Source organism: Gadus chalcogrammus, chromosome 16 (genome assembly GCF_026213295.1).
Source record: "Gadus chalcogrammus isolate NIFS_2021 chromosome 16, NIFS_Gcha_1.0, whole genome shotgun sequence".
Taxonomy (NCBI): domain Eukaryota; kingdom Metazoa; phylum Chordata; class Actinopteri; order Gadiformes; family Gadidae; genus Gadus; species Gadus chalcogrammus.
In genome coordinates, this window is record NC_079427.1 from 25,882,919 (window position 1) to 25,905,284 (window position 22,366).

Here is a 22,366-nt window from a genome sequence, read left to right on the forward strand (position 1 = left end):
AATCTTTAGTTGATTTTTTGCCCGATTTATCTGGTACGTGTTCCGTACCAGGAAAGAGCCAAACATTGCGATGGAGGACAGGAAGTGCCAGATGTCGTGGTCGTCGAAGAAGGACAGCACGATGCACTCTCTGTTGTGCTCACGCGACTCTGCCGGAGTTTTCTGTCAGGGAGGAAAGAAAAATAGAAGAAAAACCTCCCATAATTACACAATGGCGCTCAAAAGACATCACCCTGGAAAATAGATTTCTACGTCAAAATGAGACACCGGCCCTATCTTGCATCCAGCGCAATTGACTTTCTACACTGACGCATGTGTCGTTGCTAGTTTGCAACTGGCGCGGAGCGTTCTTTTCCCTCCACAGGCATGCGTCGCTAAATTAGGGAATGATCTTGCGCCCCAAGGGGCGGTTCAGCGACAGGAGGGGTGTTCTGGCGCAAACGTTCCCTGGTGCTATTTTGCAGTTTCAGAAAACAATTCCGCCACAAACCAGGAAATACCTGGTTTAAAGTCAGTGGCGCGTTGTTCAGATGCTATTTTAAGGGTGCATGCATAATGTTGCTTGTGCACCTAGCACATACACTTTGCTTCTCTCATCTCCCTAGCCACACATTCTTGGTAAATTATTTGGGAAAGAACAGCTGATACAGCGGTAATAAGTTGTACTTTTCAATCAATGCATCTGCAAACACCGTACAGCAGGCACATATTTTCTTGACACAGACATCGTGTACAAGCCCATAACTTTTAGGAGAGAACATTGTTTTACCGCGAGTGAGTGTTAAAAATAATGAAGGAATGCGGGTGGGTGTGTGTGCATCCATCTGTTTAAACACACGCAAACTAAACACGTAACGCATAATACAGTCCATGGCAATGTATATTAACGATGGGACACATGCATATTGGGAACACAAGTCGATAACGATAATGCATACAATACTGGTAAGAAACTATGTTTGTTAATGTATTGCGTATATCATTAAACAGAACCACGGTTACCGCATATCATATGTGTGTTCATTTTTTTGCCGAAATTTATTTGAGGACTGGGGTATTTCTGAAGCTGTCTGAAGAAAATGCTATTGCATGTGTGAATTAGGCCATATTATTTGGCAATAAACTGAGCCATTTGAAGTTTGAAATTTATGTGGCCATGCATCTCATGACCACATGAGCATGCGTCTCATCGGAGACTGCAAACGCGCTGTAAAAATATAAACTTGGCAGATTCAAATGCGCTCATGGCTCTTAAAGGGGATGGGAGACGGCACTCGCATTGATTTATTGCGCGTTACGCCCAAACCACACCTACGGGTAATTAGGTTACTTCAGGGCAACCCTTTTTAGATTTGCGTCGGGCGCAAGATTCATTTATCGCCGGTATAATAGCAACATTGCCATAGAACCGCCCACAAAGCTACTTGCGTACTTGCGTTTCTCACTTGCGTTTCAGACTGTTAAAATAGGGCCCAACGTGTGTGTGTGTGTATGTGTGTGTGTTTCTACCTGCCAAGTGCTGAGGCCCTGGAAGAAGAAGAAAAGTGCAAAGCCCCACACGACGGCTGTGAAGAGGATACAGACCAGCGCCAAACACTGGATCCGCTCGCCACTCCGTAGCTGTAGCCACACACACACACGCACAAAAACACACACACACACACACACACACACACACACTCAGTCACTGATCTCCACAACTGTTGGAGTGATACTGTGAAATAACAAATGTTATTTCACAGTATCACTCTCCTATTGGATATGTAAATTGGACACGCCATTATTACTTCAATTTCCCATTTATCAAGTATGCTGGCAAATTTGGGTCCGTAACCACAGACGATTCATGAATAAACACACACACAGACACACACAGTCACCTTCATGATGATGTAGAAGGCAAAGTAAAGCAGCAGGTTGCAGATGGCGATGGCCAACAGGTAGGAGGCAAAGTCATTGGGTCTCGCTATGAGACCATAGGCGGCCCTGTGGACAGGCAGGGAGGGAGGGAGGCAGGGAGGGAGAGAGGGAGGCAGGGAGGGAGGCAGGGAGGGAGAGAGAACCCAGACAGACACACAGGGATTAATGGAGCAGAGTTAGAGTCATTCATTATCATGGATCTCATAAACATTGTAAATGTCACAAAGATGACCATATGAAAACAAATATAAAATGCATTGATATAGTAACGTAAACAGACTCACAGAGACCAGTTGCCGATGTTCCCCATCACCAGCAGCACCATACGATCCTGAGAACAACACACGGAGGGGGTCAACAAGCAGCAGGACTGGGTCAACAGGTGGGCGGCGGCCATCTGTGCCAAAGCAGTACATTAGCTGTGGCCCGGACTGGGTACTCACCACGTACATGGGCCCAGTGCACTGTTGGATGCAGTCCGTGTAGATGACGTTCACGATGCGACGCATGATGCCCGAGTCTGAAATGATAACAAAACAGTGGAGTGGGTCAGAGGGGGAACAAGTTACCAAGAATAGATTGTTTAGTGATGTTAACATCAAAAGCACATCATTTCTCATCATCAGATAGGTACAATTCTCTCTCTCTCTCTCTCTCTCTCTGTCTCTCACCTAGCCTCCAGCGGCCCATGTAGTACAGCTGTATGCTGAGCAGCAGCGTGGCCAGGATGTGGATCACAGAGAACACGATCCAGAACACCATGTTGCCCTTGCCAAACACCTGCACCAACAAACACAAACACATTCAGTTGGTATCAGCGCAATCCAGACAGGGTCCACCAGTCCCCCACTCCCTCTCCTCCACTCTCCAACACACTCAAACCCCGGAGTAGGCTCAATATGTTCACACACATGTGCGTGTGTGTTGGAAATGTGGACTGTAGCAAATGTTGCTACAGTACACAAGTTGGACACGCCCACTTGTGACGTCACAAGGGCAATTTTGGGCAAGTTACTTTAAAAAAAGTAATTGTTACAGTTACTAGTTACTTCTCCCAAAAAGTAACTAAAGTAGTTACTCCGTTTTTTTGATTATTATAGAATTATAAAATTAAGTAGTTATTGTGGAAAGTAACTATTGCATTACTTTCAAGTAGATTTTTAAATGACCACCACCACTCTTTAACGGAACTCAAACTACATGTGCATGTTCATGTACGGAAGCATGCAACATTGAAAGATGTTTGAATGAATTGACACCGACGTGGAGAGGCACTTGTCCAGAGCATAATGTGCATTTCACGATTACACTCGTTCCTTTAATTTCTTGGAGGGAAAAGTAATGGCAATACTTCCATTTAAAGGAGGCTGTTTTTGGATTATTTGGGCTCGGCATTCCTGTTTCACGTTCACTCACTTGTGTCGTTTTGTGTCCAACTCTGCGTGCTTTCGATTGTGTAAACAACACCCGCCCAACTCTACCTCTGATTGGCTTACCGTGACATTCTACTCTACCTCAGGCAATCGTTATCATTAATGCGATTGTCTCATGCCCACTAACCAAGGAAGAACAGTAAAGAGAGAGATCAAGTTAGTCTGCAGAATTAACAGCTTCAATTATAGTAACGCGCCGCATTTTTTGGAAATAACGGTAACGGCGTTATAATGATGGGAAGAGCAATCAATTAGATTACTCGTTACTGAAAAAAGTAACGCCGTCAGTAACACCGTTATTTATAATGCCGTTATTCCCATCACTACATAAGGGGCAAATTTTCAAAACGGCTTGTAACGGCTAATCACACTCACACCTGATTGCATGTCATGGGACCTTTAAGGGGGAGCTGTGAAAGTTACATATTCATATCTTCTTGTCCACCTGATAAATCATCCTCGTGCTAGACATATATGCTGCAGAGGACATTCAATACCCATGTCTACAAAATCTGGATTATTCACCATTTTGGGTGTGTGTGTGTGTCTGTGTTTGTGTGTGCGTGTCTTTGTGTCTGTGTGCGCGTGTCTTTGTGTCTTTGTGTCTATTTGTGTGTGTGTGTGTGTGTGTGTGTGTGTGTGTGTGTGTGTGTGTGTGTGTGTGTGTGTGTGTGTGTGTGTGTGTGTGTGTGTGTGTGTGTGTGTGTGTGTGTGTGTGTGTGTGTGTGTGTGTGGTCCAGCTTACCACTCCCAACACAGAGAAGAAGATGACCCCGGCCAGACAGGCGTAGGCGGTGTAGGCACTGGCGTTGATGTCGGGGTGTCTCTTCTGGTACAGCTTCAGCATGCACAGCCCCGCGATCATGTACATGAAGGAGGTGTCTGCAAATAGCAGAGTGGAGGGATGGAGGTTCAAGTCTGGAACTTCCCTAATGCAGCTCTTTTAGTCAAAGCATATTGAGTGAGAAGGTTTCCTGTCCATGAAACGAACCATCCAGGGAATATTTATCCAAATCATGGGGAAATCTCAGACCTGAAAATGATAACGGGGCGGTAAGGTTGCCAGTTCAATCCCCGGCTCCTCCTAGTATCGAGGTGTCCCTGAGCAAGACACCTCACCCTAACTGCTTCTGACGAGCTGGCTGTCGCCTTGCATGTTTAACACCACCGTCGGTGTGTGAATATGTGGATGAATGTGAGAATGTTAGGAAATACTGTAAAGCACTTTGAGTGGCCATTGGTTAGAAAAGCACTGTATAAATGCAGTCCATTGACCATATAGCTTTTAACTGTGGCTCCAACTGGAGCCACTAGAGGTCACTGATTGTAGAGCGTAGATGGTGCAGGTTTGAGATTTTTTAGTAAGGGATGTATGAAACAGGAATAGAAATTGCCTGGTCTTAGGTAATGTGAATAAAACATGTGAAGATGCTTCTCTACAAAGTGGAAGTGAAGGTAACACCTTGTGGTCAGTGAGCCATAGGTTTCTAAAGATAGCATTCAAAAGGGTTACTTTCATACCGGTGTTCAATAAACTAAAGATGCCGGTTCAATGTGTCAGTTTTATTTCAAAATTAAACCTTCATCTTTTTTACCTGAACTTGAATCACCCAGTAAAACATTAGTTTATAACAAATTATTAAGGAAACAATTCCTTTGACCCTCCTTTGCAAAATTAAAATAATGACAATAAAATAAAATAATGTGTACATACATCTAGTGATGCCTCCGGACACATCATCAGTGATATATATATATATATATATATATATTTTTTTTTTTTAATCTAGCAACCATAAGGATAATGGGAAGGTTAAAGTCCTTCCCAGATAAGCTACAACTTATCACCGTGATGACGAGTACGTGATGACGGCGGCGCCCTCTGGCTCTGGGTCAGAGATACAGGGGGGTGGTGGTTGCGTTGTGGTGTATATATTACCCTCTATGAAACACATCTCATAAACAGTCCCTAGCTAACGCACCAGACAGCAGAGCGGAGGCAGACCACTAAACAGAAGGCTTTAAACTAGGGGTTGTAAAAAAAATCCCATACGGGGATAAATCATCAGCCTTCTTCGTTCGATACGAGAATCGAAACACCGGCAATCAAATATCGATCTAATATTTTTCTATTAAAATAAATAAATAAATAAGAATTTCTTTGCATTTTTATACTTTATACCTGAAGAGTTAGACAGGAAATATATCCCCAAATATTTATATTTTAATTAATAAAATAAGGGGCTCTAAACAGATTTCCCTGCTTCCATGAATGAAGGAAACTTGAACAGAAGATGATTGCAGAATGATCGTATCGGGGGCCGTGTATCGCGTATCGCGTATCGTATCGTATGGTGAGGGACTCGGTGATTCCAAGCCCTAGTTTAAACATGGCGGTCGGGGGTTCTGGATCAGTAAACCTACCGAACTGAAAGTTGGTGTAGTTGGGGCAGACGTGGTAGCAGGCACTGAGGAGCCCCTCCATCATCAGGGCCGTGCCCATGGCGTAGAACAGCCCAAAGTGCTTGGGGATGCCACACTCCTGAAGGGGAGTGGAAAAAATGTAATGTAAGAATCGTGATTCTTATGGTCTATTATTCTGAAATGATTCACATCTTACAAAAATTAATTCTTAAAGGATGAGAATCTATGTGGGAATCGTTTAGAATCTAATCGTGACCCCGACATGTGAGTGTGTGTGCGTGTATTTAGCTGTGTATATGTCTCTGTATTTGTGTGTCTGTGTGTATGTGGGTGCGTGTGTCTTTAGGGAGCTGTGTGTATGTGGCTGTATGTGTGTATGTGTGTGTATGTGCGTGCGCGTCTGTGTGTGTGTGTGTATAAGGCTCTGTGTATCTGTATTTGTGTGTGTGTGTGTGTGTGTATCTGTATTTGTGTGTGTGTGTGTGTGTGTGTGTGTGTGTGTGTGTGTGTGTGTGTGTGTGTGTGTGTGTGTGTGTGTGTGTGTGTGTGTGTGTGTGTGTGTGTGTGTGTGTGTGTGTGTGTGTGTGTGTGTGTGTGTGTGCCTACGTGTGTGTATGTGCGTGCGTTTGTGTGTGTACAAGCAGTCCTTGGCCTCACCAGTGCATTGAGGTCGTTGCGGAACATGGCGCGGTTATGGACGATGTCTCGCTTGAGGACGATGAGCAGGAAGAGGAGGCCCAGCAGCACGTAACCAACGTTACTGAGGATGTTGTTGAACGCACTGAGGGGGGGGGGGGGGGGGGGGGAAACAACAGCATGAGGTGGACAAGTGGACGCACCAGACAATAACCCAGAACACACTACTGCTAACACACACACACACACACACACACACACACACACACACACACACACACACACACACACACACACACACACACACACACACACACACACACACACACACACACACACACACACACACACACCTCAGCGCTCCCAGGGGATGGGCGCACAGGAAGTTGTAGTAGCAGATGTCCTGGTTTCCTGTGACGTTCACAACCTGAATCCAGGGAGCGAGGGGCAGAGGGAGAGAGTTACTACCACAGCTGTTTTATTCTCTCCAGAGCCCACGGCCACATAAGGTGGATGGAGGTGCGGCGGCGGTGGCTGGCGGCGCCGTACCGTCTGATAGGTGATGACCAGCTGGACCACAGGCAGGGCGTAGAACACGGCGATGGTGGCGATGTTCCTGATGGAGACGGACACTTTAAAGGGGTGGTATCATGCTTTTCCCTTTGCTTTAGACTGTTAATAAAGTATGCATACATGTTTGACGTATGCTAGGCTAGAAAACTCCCAAGGCCGAGCGAGGGAGAGTATTCACGCCCCGAGAACGCCGCTCAATACGTGTGTGAAACAGCTCGTTAGCGCTCAAACTGTAATTCCGAAATGTAGTGACGTCAGACTGCAGTGGGCGGGGCTGACGTGCAGAAGTGCCACCTTCCGGCTACCCGCAGTGTTTACAACTTAGACCAATTGCGTAAGACCAATTGCAACAGAGAGAGCGTGCTGACCAATCACAGCAGACTGGACTTTTGCTGTGGGGAATGTGGCGTCTTATGTGTACCGGGAAATGTAGCCCCATAAAGATAAATCAACAATCCATACAAGAATTGTTGCTGTGTTTTTCTCCTCAAAAGCTCACGCTCTCTCATCTCGAATCGTGTTTGATTCTCTCCCCGTAACCAGAGAAACATAGGTGGAAAAGAGAATGTACATGTCAAGCCCTTCATCAAAAAGCTTTGTGGTTTTATCCCAAAAAAGAAGAAAAAAAAGCGACCGCTGTTCTGTGTGGCTCTGGGGTCAAATGCTCAACAAGGCCTCCTTACCAAAAGTAGATCTGATACTTCTTGCTGAGGACCCTCTTGTCTTTGCGGGACAGGTCGGACACGTACAGGAACTTCTGTGGTACAGGGAAGAAGAAGCCTCCGTCAACCCCGACCGCTGAAACGGTCCGTTGGATCTCGCAGCAGCCGAGAGTGGCGTTCAATACTCGATGATCGAGAGCGATCTCCGTCACAACAACATGACCACCTGCAGGAGGTGGACATGTGGACGCTCGAGACAATAACCCAGAACACACTATTGCTAACACACACAAAAACATAACAAAAACAGGGTTTTTGTTGTTCTGCTAGGGAGGAAGGGGGCGGACCTTGGTGCGTACGATGTTCTTGTCCGAGTCGATGTCGGCCAGCGTGTCGTAGTCGTCCTCCTCCACCGAGCTTAGAGACTCCGCCCGGCTCCGGCCCACACTGTCCAGAGCTCGCTCTGAGGACACACACACACACACACACACACACACACATACACACAGTTAAGACCCAGGGCGTTGGAGTACAGGGGTCATAGGTCACCCATCGGAGGCGGGATCATTGCCCTGGGCGGGGTGACAGAGGATTGGTTTATGTTGAATTAAAACATCCCGTCTGCATGAATTCACAACCTCAATTTGCTCAGTTTGGTTGATCGACGCTTGATTCCGAGTCGTGATTATGTCGGAGGTCATTTTGACGCCCTTTGACCCGATTTGAATTACACACATGAAGGAGATTGCTCTGGAGGGGGATTGGTTGGTGCAGATTAAGGAGGTGCGGTGATTGGACTGATTAAGGGGGCGGGCCTCGAGGCAGTGAGGGAGTGAGGGGGTCACCGATGTTGACGGCTATGTGGTGAAGGTGAGAGATAATTGTTCGGCGTTTAAAAGGCTCCCGTCCTGAAGAACAAAAACAATAAACACAACAAATGAGGGACCGTGGCCGAGAGAAGCCGTCCCCACGACGTCAGGAGGGAGCGTGAGGGACCAGGAACAGCTGGTGTGTGAGTGATATTCAACTATACCACATGGTTTAAAACATACGATAGGGGAGAGATGAACACTTGAAATAAAGAATGAGTTTCATTTTAACATGAATACAACCCAGTGGACCGATACCCATACTGGTTCAGTATGGGTAGGGAGCGGGAAGACAGTAAATGACCCAAAATAAAAGTTATCTCCTGCATCTTGAAGCATTGAATCATGATAAATACCATGACTGGAGAAATAAATTCACAAAAATGCTTTCAGATTTAAGTAGGACCCTTAATGTCATTAATGACAAGATTACGTCAGAGCCACCAATGCTGATTATTTTAGGTATCACCCTTCGAGGTTACAGGAACTCATAATAGGATAATGAATGAACACCCTCTTTATGAATTGTTTCACAAACATGAAACTATTTGTAGAATGCACCTAGAGCACAATGTGACGAGTGCCATCCTAATATTCTCTCATCATTTTGCGAGGCTAAATGCCCATGGATGACAACGCAGCAAACATTAACAACATTGTGTGTGTGTGCGTGTGCAGACAGCATGTAGCGCGTGTCCTACCCAGGTAACCGTAGTTGTTGTCTGTGGATGTGGCACTGTCCGTCACTGCCTCAGAGCTCAGCGTGCTCCCGTTGTCAGCTGGGGGAGAACAGAGTGAATTCATTGGTTCTTGTGTGTGTGTGTGTGTGTGTGTGTGTCTGTGTGTGTGACAAAGTGTGTGTGTGTGTGTGTGTGTGTGTGTGTGTGTGTGTGTGTGTGTGTGTGTGTGTGTGTGTGTGTGTGTGTGTGTGTGTGTGTGTGTGTGTGTGTGTGTGTGTGTGTGTTACAATGTGTGTGTGTGTGTTACAATGTGTGTGTGTGTGTGTGTGACAATGTGTGTTTGTGTGTGTGTGTGTGTGTGTGTGTGTGTGTGTGTGTGTGTGTATGTTTGTGATTGTGTGTGTGTGTATGTTTGTGATTGTGTGTGTGTGTGTATGTTTGTGATTGTGTGTGTGTGTGTATGTTTGTGATTGTGTGTGTGTGTGTGTGTGATGACCCAATCCCATTACAACTGGGTATAAAAACGGGCTGCCCGTGGAGCGCGGTGAACTTTGTGATGGCAATCAATGGATGGATACGGTGGATGTGCCAGTGTGCGCCCCTTAACACCTACTCCCCCAACCCCGTGCAGGGGTACGCAGACGACGTGGTCGTATGCTCCCGACACGAAGGCGTTATAAAAGACATGCTTTCCAGGACTGACTCTTTTTTAGAGTGGTCTGGACTACAGGTGAACCAATCAAAATGTGCTGTCTTTTACGAGAGGAGGAGTGGCGGCAATCGCTGGTATCATGCCAAATCAGACACAATCCCAACATTCACAATAAACAATGTACCAATCAGAGTCTTTGCGCGCCACGAAACATACAGCTACCTCGGCCATAAATTCAATATCGCCGGGGAGTGGACAGCGCAAGTAGACGAGATTGTCACAGACTACATGGCCAGGCTGGACATGATACACTCCTCTCCTCTCCCTCTGGTTATGAAACTGGAGGCGATCGGGCAGATTGCTCTGGCCAAAATACACCATCTCTTCTCCAATGTTCACATACCAAAGAAGGTATTGTACGAACTCAACAACAAAACTGTACAACGAGTGAGAGAGTGGTTTGGCATGAGCACACACACAACCCGTGACTTCATTTTTCACAGTAAGCGGGAGGGGGGGCTGGGGATAACAGACATTGAATGGACATATATTTACACACGCCTTGCCCATTTATTAAACATGCTTAACAGCGACGATCAGGCAGTCAGAGGGATCACCAGAGCCTCGCTCATTCTCGACCTGGAGCGGCGCAAGGTCCCGAAAACGAGCGACCTCCCCAGCTTCCTTGGGTTTAAAAAGAAGCCCAGTGGTAAACTGGACACCAATGCACCAGGGTTTGGCGTAAACTCTGACTGGCCCGATCTGAACGACCTGTGTGACTGGACTGGTGTTTCCCTGGAGTGGAAAAGGGCGGACAACGAGACGGTGAGCGTCTCCAAGTCTGTGATCACGGACCTGTCAATAAATGTGCGCGCAACAGTGAGCCGCGACGGAACATCCAGCGTGCTCCCCACCATCGGCGCGCGCGCGCACCTTCTAACGCTCAGAGAGCAAGAGAGAAAGGAGCGCTGGACAGGACTGAGGTTGCAAGGGAAGCTTGCCTGCCTCCAGTCAGCTGATCACTCTGTGTCCCACTCAATTCTAAAAAATGCAGATATCGATGAGGAAATCCTAATCTTTACGATAAAGGCTCGCCTCCAGGTGCTGCCAACTAAACTGAATCTGTCCATCTGGTATCCCAATAATCATGACTCTCACTGTCTACACCATGGACAGCGTCAGACCATAGAGTCTATGTCCCACATTTTAAACGGTTGTAATGTTTACCAAGGACTATACATAGCCAGGCATGACAGGATTGTTGACATTATCACCAAAGATGTGTCACCCATGTTTTATTCCTCTGTTTTGTTCTACAAACATTCATGTGTGAAACCAGAAATGTTCCAATGCAATGACCCCCATGTATTTAAAGGTATAACAGCAAATACACCGGAAGTCATTGTGATTGATGAGAATAACAGAGAGGTTTTCCTATGGGAAGTTGGTTGCACTTTTGACTCAAGTTTAGAGGAAGCTTTCCTTACTAAACAAGTTAAATACCAACCATTAGTGCAAGCTATCATACATTTAGGCTATAAATGCCATCTTATCGTTTTTATTTTCGGCAGCCTAGGTCATGTCCACAGGCTGGTGGTCAGAGGCTTGAGAATTATGAGGTTGTCCAAATGTAAAGCCAAGCAGCTTGCAACATATTGCTAGCTGCCATTATAGGCAGCCAAGCTATTTGGAGGAGGAGGTGTTTTCTGTACCCATAGATTTTCTCTGTCTGATAACAGACTGTGTGCAGAATAAGCTCATGTGTACGTATTGTCTATTCTGTGCATGTTTGACTCAAGTACTGCAACATGTTGTTTCGAGGATGTAGGGCATCAAAAGCAACTGAAAATATTTGTGCCCTTGCAATGTATTTTATAAATGCGGACACAAATAAAGACATTGAAATGTGTGTGTGTGTGTGTGTGTGTGTGTGTGTGTGTGTGTGTGTGTGTGTGTGTGTGTGTGTGTGTGTGTGTGTGTGTGTGTGTGTGTGTGTGTGTGTGTGTGTGTGTGTGTGAGACAATCGGTTTGATTTTAGCAGAAATTAATCTGCATTTTGTTGTCATTAAACTGAATCTGTTGTTCGGTTTCGTAGCTCAAAACGTGTAACATACAGATCGCAAACTACATTCTCCTTTGCAGTAGTCTCCTCATTAGACAAAGCTACGCAAAAATAACATCTTAGGAAACCCTGAACTCCTTCCCCTTGTCACCTCATGCACGTCTTGGTGGTATTATTTTGTATTCTACATTCACTGTCCCATTAAAACGATTGCTGTCCACACTTTTGCATTCAGTTCCCCCGCTCGGCTAGTGTTTCAAACACTAGGTAGATGAACAAGGCCTATTCCATCCGTCCACAACACCACAGACAGTCAATACTCACCAAAGGAGCCGTACTCGTATGGAGAGGCTGGAGTCTTTCCTGCATGTGGAGGATAGAAGGAGACACACGGGTGACCTTAAACACATGTCATACAAAACAGAAGTAAGTGGTAAATAGACGGCATTTAGAGAGAGTGGCCACTCAAAGCGCTTCACAATATTACCCCACATTCACCCATTCATTCCCGCATTCACACACCGACGGCGGTGTCAACCATGCAAGGCGACAGCCAGCTTGTCGGGAGCAGTCCAGGTGAGGCGTCTCGCTCAGGGACACCTCGACACTAGAAACCTTCCGGTCACCAGCCGACCGGCTCTACCTCCTGAGCCACATGCCGCCCATGCTTGCCCCACATGCTTGCACTGACTTGTATATGGACAGCATGGATTGTAGCGTAGATTGTAGATGAAATCAAGTTACTGAGATCCAAAAAACGGGAGGGGATGGATGGTGAGAGCAGCATGTGGACGGTAAACGTGCCAGGATGCAATGCCAAAGCAAATCAATGACATTGTGGTATTTATAGTTGTGAAACAGAAGGAGCACGTTTGGTTATTCTTATTCAACTTCTATTGAAAATGTATTTATAAAAAGAAGTGCGCAGAGGCATCAGATCAAAGACAAGCTGAACTATAGGAGGGATCACACCGTCGGAAAGCAGAGGAAGGCTGGTGTCTGATCACTCTGTGATATTAAAATACATTCGGAAAGAGTGACAGCACAGATGTGTATTGGAAATATTAACATTAGGTGTAATAATATTAAAGTGGTAGTTTATCCTTTAAAAAGTATTGCTTAGACTCATAAAAGTGCTGGGAACTATATGATTAGTTTCCATAAGATAACCACAATGATAACTGCAATGTATACAAGGCCAGGCACATATATGCTTAGATCTTTATGTGTTGTGAGGACCTTGTGTCAATAATATTCACCTAACCAGGGGAGGGACACTCCTGAACGGCTTGTGAACGTGTTCCTCCTGTATTGCAATATAAACTTAAGGCAACCCAAGTCTGCTCTCTGTATTTAAGAATTTCAACATTGGTCGCTCTTGATGTGCATGCAGGACCACTCCTCCACATGCTTAAAGAGCCTGTGTGTGTGTGTGTGTGTGTGTGTGTGTGTGTGTGTGTGTGTGTGTGTGTGTGTGTGTGTGTGTGTGTGTGTGTGTGTGTGTGTGTGTGTGTGTGTGTGTGTGTGTGTGTGTGTGTGTGTGTGCGCGCTTGCAGATGGAAGAAATAAAAGAATAGCAGGCAAATAATGAGTCCTCTAAACAATGTTATTATGCCGTCTCCAGTCTTACCAAGTAGAGAGGCTGCACACCAGTAATCGCATGAGGCAGAGAAAGGAAAGATTTGTATTCAGAAAGGATAGGCAACAAGGGATCAAAAGGACACTAGAAACTGTTATGCTTCACAACATTGGTTTCTTTTTTGCAACATAAAAACATTTGATGTGCTGAGAACACGTTTATGCATTTTGGTACCCATTATAGTTTGTTTGCCCTCATTTGCATTGTATGAACAAATAATCAATAGTCATAATATGGCTCATTATCAAAAATAAACATCATGAGAAGTTATTACTGAATAATCTGCAAAATAATCTCAAAACACCATTTTCAAATACATACGAGTTTAACTATTAACATCTCAGTCGGACACCATGCCTGATTGTGTCAATGGGAATTAATTCATAGGCAAATACAGGGAATTGTAGATACTGTAAAATTCCCCCAGACACACAGGGTGCGTTTGATACGTCCTCTACAGTCTACAGGAGCCGTGCTGGGTGGAGCGTGTGCGGTGGCCCTACCTGTCTCTGCAGGCGACATGTCAGGGGGATGCACCAGCAGCTCTCTTTTCCTGTTCGCCCTGAACACAAGCACGAAGGACAGTGGCGCATCAGTGAACCTCGATGCACGACGTGAAAGGCGGATAAAAACACAATCGTAGGTGTGGATGTGGGGTCCATGCAGTGGTCTGCACTAGCGTAGGTCATTGTATCTGGGCATCACCCGAGCAGTGTGCCTCTCTAGGTCGGTGGTTCCCAAACTTCAAACTTCTTTAAGCTTTAAGCTAGAAAAATCTAAAAGGCCTTACAAGATACAAAACAGACCATTTTTAAAATATGCTGAAATTGGTTTGCAGAGATGAACATTGTGGGAATAATAAGGGGTATTTCTAACATACAGGCATGTAACCCTATTCTAGTAGTACCCCCAAATGCAATTATTAACCCTAAAAAAGCATGATATGGGATCTTTAACCGTCAGGTGCTCTCTGTGACCCAATCACATCCTACCGAGTACCCAGCATCACAGACAGCTCACTAACATGTTTCTGTAGTTAATTCTGCTTCATGAACAAAAATTTAACAGGCATGCAAATACATTGACCCATAACACCAAAATAACATCTTCGGAAACCCTGAACTCCCTCCCCCTAACATATGAATAAGAGAAAGATCGACAATAATATTAGGGAGCGATGTCAACTTATTCTACATAAGGCGATGAATAGCAATGTATGACAGGAGTTTTGTTTTCATTTGCGTGTGGACATAAACATCGTTGTGATTGGTTACATGTGTCAAAGGCGTTACTTTCACACAAAGTTCAAAACGGTAGTGTTTGTCCCACCCAATATTTCCAAGGATTTCGCTTTCATTAATATGAGTTCCCCTAGCCTGCCTATGGTCCCCAGTAGTTGGAAATGTCGTTAGGTGTAAAACGAGCACTAGGAATCCTGCTCCGCCTTTGAAAAAATGAAAGCTTGGACGCACCGATTAGGAATCTGGCCCCATATGTCATCATAAGGGGACAGGTTACCTCCCCTTTTTCTGCATTGCCCGCCCAGAGATATTGGCCCGCCAATGAGACAATGAGCTACAACCTTGCGAGCGCCACATGCGTGTGTGTGTGTGTGTGTGTGTGTGAATACACACACTGTAACGCAAGTGTTGTACAGTACACTTCTTTGTTATTTGGATAACCGTTCTGCTGTTAGTGTTATGGCACATAACACGCAATATATGGTAATGTTTGCGTAAAGCTCCCGTTTGGTGAAAAGACTACACTGCGTCGGGTTCTCTGATGTCTCTGGTACTTCCAGAACGAGACTTGTAGTGGGGGTTATCTCGGCCAAGGTTGAGAAGGAATTGGGGGGAGAGGAACTTTGGCTTTGACTCCCTGAAGTCCCTGAAGAGGAGAAAGGGATCGTTGCCCGGGATTGTCTCCCGCCCGAGCCCCGCTGCCGGGCGGCGTTGGAGCCCCGTGGCGGGAGACAATCCCAAACAACAATCCCAGGCAACAATCTCTTTCTCCGTGGGCTTCGCAGGCCGGCCGCGGGTAGCCCAGCCCGGCCACGGGCTCCGCACCCTGGCCGCGGGCTCAGCCGACCGGCCGCGGGCTACGGAAACGTCAATGAAAGCGAACAGAGCTGCACTGTACCGCAACGAACAGTAGCGCACCACTCGTTGGAAACGAGGCATTCGACTGAGCGGGTTTGTTCGTTCTCGTACCATAGACTTGAGGCGATACACCCTTCGTTCGTTCTCGTACCATAGACTTGAGGCGATAAACGCTCCACAGCCAGGGCTCCTGCTTATTGGTTCATAGCGCAACCAGCGCTTCAGCCTATTCGTGAATAAACGTAGGCGGGATCCAGATCCCTTAGCTAGTCACACCCACTCAGAGGAGGACTTTCCTCCTCTCTCTCATTGAACCTCATGTTATTCACTGGCCGCCAACACTTTCGGGGAAATTAATGGGAGTCAACGGAGGCTGAGGGAGGAACGTCCTCCCTGAAGTAATTGTCAATAGGCGATAGGGAGTGCTAATGCCCCTTTACCCAGGGAAACAAACATAATGTATACAGAGGCATTGAAGTAGTCCTATTTAAGGGCATTAATTCATTAAAGTAGTCTCGACAATCTACTTTTGTTATTCTCAACAATGTTAAGGAGGATCTTCCTCCTTCTCCTCACTGGAGAAGTCTCCACTGCTGCATACATCTCTGGTACTGGGACTTCAGTCAGCAACAGGACTGTTTGGGAAGGTAAAGCACAGATTTCTTCTCCCTAGATACATCTAGGTGCCCCCGTGGGTACTAGTACCCCACTTTGATTCCAGAAAAAAGGAAAAAACTGCATGCTACGAGCATGCACAGTTTTGTCCTTCGTTCTAGAGACCCACACTGTGTCGGGTGTTGCTAGGATACAACAGACTGACTGAAGAGAGAGGCTGCGTACCTCCTGTTGTCCAGACACTGTGCCGGGTGTTGCTAGGATACAACAGACTGACTGAAGAGAGAGTGTGCGTACCTCCTGTTGTCCAGACAGGCCATCAGGAAGGTGAGCAGGTAGAAGGAGAGGAAGATGCCCAGGCAGAAGAGCATGCCCATCACGTAAACCTCCGCTGAAAACAACACGGCGTGGTCATAAACATAGCTCATGGTAAATGGTAAATGCAGCGCTTTTTTAACCAGTGGCCACTCAATGCGCTTAACATTATGCCTCACATTCATCCATTCATGCACACATTCACAAACCGATGGCAGTGTCCACCATGTAAGGCGACAGCCCGCTCGTCAGGAGCAGTCAGGGTGAGGTGTCTTGGCTCAGGGATACCTCGACACTCTAGGAGGAGTCTGGGATCTAACCAGCAACCTTCCGGTTTACAGCCACCCGCTCTACCTCCTGAGCCACGTCCCGCCCTCATCTCAATAATGTGGGTCTTTACACTGGTAACTACTAACGATTGGCTCTATGGGATTACTTTTAAATTCAAGTTCATTCAACCAAATCATTTGTTGATGAGTGAGGCACAGAGATACAGAAATGTGTATACATGATGTGTGAGGTCAATGACGATAGTGTGAAAAAGCTACAGGTTGTTTTTTTTCTGCCTCAGTCAAAAAAACAATGCTTCCTGATCATTGCTAGTTGTCTTTCTCCGTTGTGAATTCCTTGGTCTAAGATAGAGGACAAATTACACTGAACGGAATGGTTATGAATCAATAGTCGTAAAATTTGCCCCAGTGTCCCAGCTTTGATTGAATCCTGCTTGTTCTTTCCCGTGCAGACGACAGCCACTGCGTCTCGCCTCCTGCTCTCTCTATGAAGTCACCTCGTGACAAGCTGCACAGCAACACAATAACACTCAGTCTCCGTCCGACAAAATTATCAAGGCCCTAGCGTGCTTATATACCGATGATAGCTGCTCACCACCCAAAGTCACGTCATCCAATGGCTGCTGAAATCATTAGCAAAATGTATTCCTACGCCGTCACAAAGAAGTGTTCAGAGAGTGGCACAGTTTCATGTTTGCCGGCTTTTCCTCCCTGGGGAAAATGAAGGCCTACTGCTGTGTGGACCCGGCTGTACTGTGGTGGTGTGCTGTTCGTTTCGAGGGGCTTCCCACTCACAGTTGATGGCGGGGGAGACCACCACATCCAGCACCTTGCTGCGGTTGCCCGCGTCAAAGAGCTCGTCGGGCCGCAGGGGGTAGAAGCGCAGCGGACCCCCGCACGCCTCGTCCTCCGTCTTCACCACCACCACCACGTAGAAACTGTTGCTAGGGAAGTCCTTCCTCTGCAGGGGGAGAGACCAAATTTTGCATTGAGGCTTATAACTGACCTAGTTTTTCTGTAACGTTTTTTTTTTTCCTCAAATTCTGTAATAGTCATACTGCAGCCTATACCGTAAGTCGCAAACTCTTGAAATTTAGTGGTACTGCACCCAAAGGTGGCGCTATTGTAAAAAATCATGAATTAGCCTTATTTCTCCTCACCAGATTGACCTGGACTCAAAATTCTTTCAGAATATTAATCTCTAGAATCAGACGCATTTATAAAATGTATACATTTCCCACAACTTCATATTAAAGCTAGACATGATAAAATTATTCACAGGCTACAAAAATAATCAAGAATTCACCAAAATCGCCATTTGAGAAGTTCCATTTGAGAAATATTGGCCAATAAAGTTGGAGCAGATAGCCCATTTATCTTATATGACCATTTTGTTATTGTGTAAAAAAACATACAACTATTATTAGGTGGATACCAATACCCCCCACTACTAATAAACCCAAATTGTGGTACTGCACCCAAACGTCTCCTTACGAGATTGACCTGGACTCAAAATTCTTTCATCATATTAATCTCTAAAATCAGATGCATCTTTTTCACCCTGGTCTTCTGCTCTAAATTTTTTTACTTTTCCCCAATTTCATAGAAAAGCCAAACGTCCACAGTCTCAACCCATTTTGCCTATATTACTATTTTGTTATTGTATAACTACCACACGGCTATCATTAGGTGGATACCATTAACAGTGCAAATATTCAGATCTGTACTCTTTTAAGAAAGCCCTTAATTCTCTTGTGAAATGTGTGCTTGAAGTTTTCTTGATTTTAGTGTGTGCTTATCAATCGACATTTACACCCTGTGAATGAGGCTTCACGCAGTTCAGGAATGTCAGTGGCTCAACGGGATAATGCCGTGTACTGGTGATCCTTAGGTTGAGTGTTCGAATCCCGTTTAGAGCATTATGAACAAGCTGAACATGACATTCTGTCATTGCAACTCATTTAAGAATCACAACATTAAACAGCACCTGAAATTCATCAGGCCATCAACATTCCGGCTCATTCGTTTCCAAGAATCGGTCTGCCAAGACACAGTAGCTGTGTTCGAAATCGTTCCCTATCACGGATATAGTGCTCTATATAGGGTGCTCGCCATTTTGTAGTGGTGATCAAATTCTCACTGGTTAATTTCATGCCCTGCCTAGTGCACTTAAAATACCCCAAATTTGAGTATACATACGATGTTCCCTACATGTTACTCCCGTATACCACAATGCAATGCGGTCGTGTTTTTCCGGAGGAGAAGAAGAAGCTGAATAACCACGAAAACGAATACATTTAATGATGGAGTCTCCGGCTTTCGTTTAGAAATGTCAACAATTTATTTGGGATTTAACATAGAAAATGTAACATTCAATATTAAGAAAAAAATCCTTGAACAAGGAAATGTAACATTCAACATCTATACAACCTCCAGCTTTCCTCATGAGTGCCCAGTTTGTTTACATGTCTGCGTCACAAATACCCGGCGCATTTACTGATGCAAATGACGTTTAGAAATATTCCGCGTAGTGTCCGAATTCTCGTTTGTTCATTCCCTATATAGTGCACTATATCATGAACACTATATAGGGAATAGTGAGTGAGTGAATAGGGAACGATTTCGAACACAGCTAGGATGGCATTAAGGGGAACTTCTTCGTTAACCATTTTTCCTCTGTCATATTATATTTCTTCTGTTAGTGTTCTTGACAACAAATGTTTAATTTCCCCAAAATTTCAAAGATTTTTCAGGTATTTGCTTTTATGAAAACCCTTAATTCATTTGAGAAATGTTTGCTTGGAGTTTTCTGGATGTTATGTGCTTATCAATAGACATTTTCACTATGTGAACCTACATTTCAGGTTTGTCAGTGGCTCAATGAGATAATGCCTTGTACTGGTGTTCTTTAGTTTGAGAGTTAAAATCCCGATTAGACAATTATGAACATGCTGAACATGACATTCGGCCATTGCTCTGCAGCCCAGTCAACTAAAAAAAGCTGAGGCACAGTATGGCATTAAGCGGAACATCAACATCTTTCCTTCATAATTATATGTCATATTTAATATCTTCCATTAGTGGGTTCTTGACTTTTCATTTTGCTCGGACCCCGTTAATCACCACTTGCGGTTATATTTGTATATTAATATTGTATTCACTATAAACGCATGTTTTGCTCTCCTCCCGCATAATAACTAGTTCAGTGGGACAACTGTCATCCAGAGAGGAAAGTTACATGCGTCGTTACATCTCTATTGGGACTATTGAAACACAGTGTGTGTGTTGGTATCGGTGTGAATGTGTGCTGGCTGTGTTACGATACCTGCACAGTGATAGCCCCTTTTTTGGTCATGGTTTGGTACATCCCGATGAAGGCCACATTGTTGTCCAGGTCGTACACAGGACACTGAGGTTGGGGGGGGGGGGAATACAAATATTTATGTCACATCCAGGTGCAGTACAGGCAAACAACAACAAACATGTTGGTTTATTTCCATCAGTCGTAAATTCAAGTTGCCCTAGCAGCTCTGATAAATAATAATCACAGATAGTAATAACATATAATGTAACAGAACAGAGAAGGCGCATTAATTACCTAGGGCAATAATTACCTAATAATTAATTGATTACCTAGGTTGTGTGGCAGTGCTACAGTATCACCTAGCCACCTGCTGGCATACTACATCGAATTTCATACACTTTTGCGTCATCCTATGCACGCAGATTTCCCTCCAAAGACGCTTGTCTAAACGCAGAATAAAAAGTGAGAACACAACGCTACTTCTGCGTTTTCTGTCCAGATCGTAAACGTCTAAATTGAGCCTTAGTCACAGATTAATATCGGCTCATACCTGGATGTCCTGGATGGACATGACGGAGCAGGGGAAGGTCATTTCAGAGTTGACCTTGACAATCACTGTGTCCACCCCATCTGGAAAGTTGTACTTGAAATACTAAGAGGAGTGGGAACGCACAGATGGGGAGAACAGGGTTAGAGAACAGGGTTAGAGAACAGGGTTAGAGAACAGGGTTAGAGAACAGGGTTAGAGAACAGGGTTAGAGAACAGGGTTAGAGAACCGGTTTAGAGAACAGGGTTAGAGAACCGGTTTAGAGAACAGGGTTAGAGAACCGGTTTAGAGAACAGGGTTAGAGAACAGAACAGGGTTAGAGAACAGGGTCAGAGAACAGACACATTATGTGGTGCTTGAATACATTTTTGTGTGTATAAATATATATAAATTGTATATTCATCATATCTTCATTCTTAAGTAGCTTTAACACTGAAAGCAGTAGGGGTGAGGTGGTCGGATGACATGGGGGAAAGGGGATAGATTTTCATTGTGGAAACGATGATAATTGGTTCAAGGGTGAGAGGACTTAAATGAGGAACTTTGGTTGCAGAAGAGAAACCACAAAACGCTGCACCCTCCTTCCCCCTCTGTGACTTACAGTACAACAGAAACTCCCTCCTTCTTTGCTATCAGCACACACACACACACCAATACAGATACCAGACACACGCCCACATATACACACAGACACAGCTGTTTGGTGACGGAGGCGGTTACCTGTGGTTGAGATGGTGAGGCAGTGAAGCTGAACTTCTTGTCCGTACTGTGAATAAAAGACAAACACCAACAGGGAGCTGCTGTCAAGTGCCGCACCAAATGTCCTGACAATCAAATGCTGACCATTAAAACTGTGATTAAATGAATATTGAGAATACACCAACTACCATACATCATGTTTATACAGAGTATATCTATTACCATTGTTACGGCAACATTTACCACATCCGGCTACAAGGCAGACAACACTTTGTTGTTGTTGCGTTGCTTTATTTCCATTATGATTTTGGTGTTTCCACCCACACTACCTTTCCATTCAACCAAACAGAGAGCTGACATTACGGTCCCTCACATGCACTGCATTAGGTCATCTTAGATAAAGGCAGGGCTCCAGACTAACTTTTTTCGCTAGGAGCACTGTGGCCCCTAACTGAAAATGTTAGGGGCACAACCAGGACTTTTAGGGACACACACTTTTTTTTCAGTGAATTACTGATAGGGCTGGGTAAAAAAAAACAATTTAATCCATTTTGGATCGATTTCATTTAAATTTTGCAATATCGAATCATGGGCATGAGATCGATTTTCTTTAATTTGTTTTGTTACCATTATTATTATTTTTGCACTTTAATAAATTAATGCAATTTGCAGTGATGGAATGTTGTAGTTCAAGTACACTTTCACTTGCAATTCCTTTCTAATTTCAAAATTGAACTTTTGAAACTTGAGACAGTTTTGTTTACAGTACAAGTATAAACTGTCCAATTTACAAGTTTGCACTTAAAACCTGTTGTCTAAGATGAAGAGAAAAAATAAAGTACATTTGTATTTTGTAAAACATTTGCGCCATTTTCATTATTTAAGAGCAGATTGAATCGATTCAGAACCTTTTGATCGAAATCGGATCGATTTAGGAAATTGGCCA

General features: G+C 44.8%; 1 protein-coding gene across 5 annotated transcripts in view; it reads right to left on the reverse strand.

Annotated features, from left to right (window-relative positions):
* The window catches only part of sidt2 (SID1 transmembrane family, member 2), a 29,075-nt gene that overhangs the window by 1,580 nt on the left and 5,129 nt on the right, over positions 1-22,366 (reverse strand). The window contains exons 4-25 of one of the 5 annotated variants that reach the window (XM_056611597.1): positions 21,442-21,487; positions 20,724-20,825; positions 20,195-20,278; positions 17,665-17,830; positions 16,562-16,655; positions 14,054-14,112; positions 13,542-13,553; positions 12,236-12,310; positions 9,219-9,296; positions 7,996-8,111; positions 7,670-7,743; positions 6,963-7,029; positions 6,767-6,840; positions 6,435-6,558; positions 5,778-5,895; positions 4,099-4,235; positions 2,592-2,700; positions 2,364-2,440; positions 2,205-2,251; positions 1,881-1,986; positions 1,510-1,620; positions 49-162 (exon numbers count right to left, since the gene is read on the reverse strand). In XM_056611597.1, the coding sequence (XP_056467572.1) occupies positions 49-162; positions 1,510-1,620; positions 1,881-1,986; positions 2,205-2,251; positions 2,364-2,440; positions 2,592-2,700; positions 4,099-4,235; positions 5,778-5,895; positions 6,435-6,558; positions 6,767-6,840; positions 6,963-7,029; positions 7,670-7,743; positions 7,996-8,111; positions 9,219-9,296; positions 12,236-12,310; positions 13,542-13,553; positions 14,054-14,112; positions 16,562-16,655; positions 17,665-17,830; positions 20,195-20,278; positions 20,724-20,825; positions 21,442-21,487 (1,990 nt within the window). Of the gene's footprint in view, positions 1-48; positions 163-1,509; positions 1,621-1,880; positions 1,987-2,204; positions 2,252-2,363; positions 2,441-2,591; positions 2,701-4,098; positions 4,236-5,777; positions 5,896-6,434; positions 6,559-6,766; positions 6,841-6,962; positions 7,030-7,669; positions 7,744-7,995; positions 8,112-9,218; positions 9,297-12,235; positions 12,311-13,541; positions 13,554-14,053; positions 14,113-16,489; positions 16,501-16,561; positions 16,656-17,664; positions 17,831-20,194; positions 20,279-20,723; positions 20,826-21,441; positions 21,488-22,366 lie in introns of those variants that run through there. The other 4 variants (XM_056611598.1, XM_056611599.1, XM_056611600.1 and 1 more) reach the window with 4 other exon arrangements.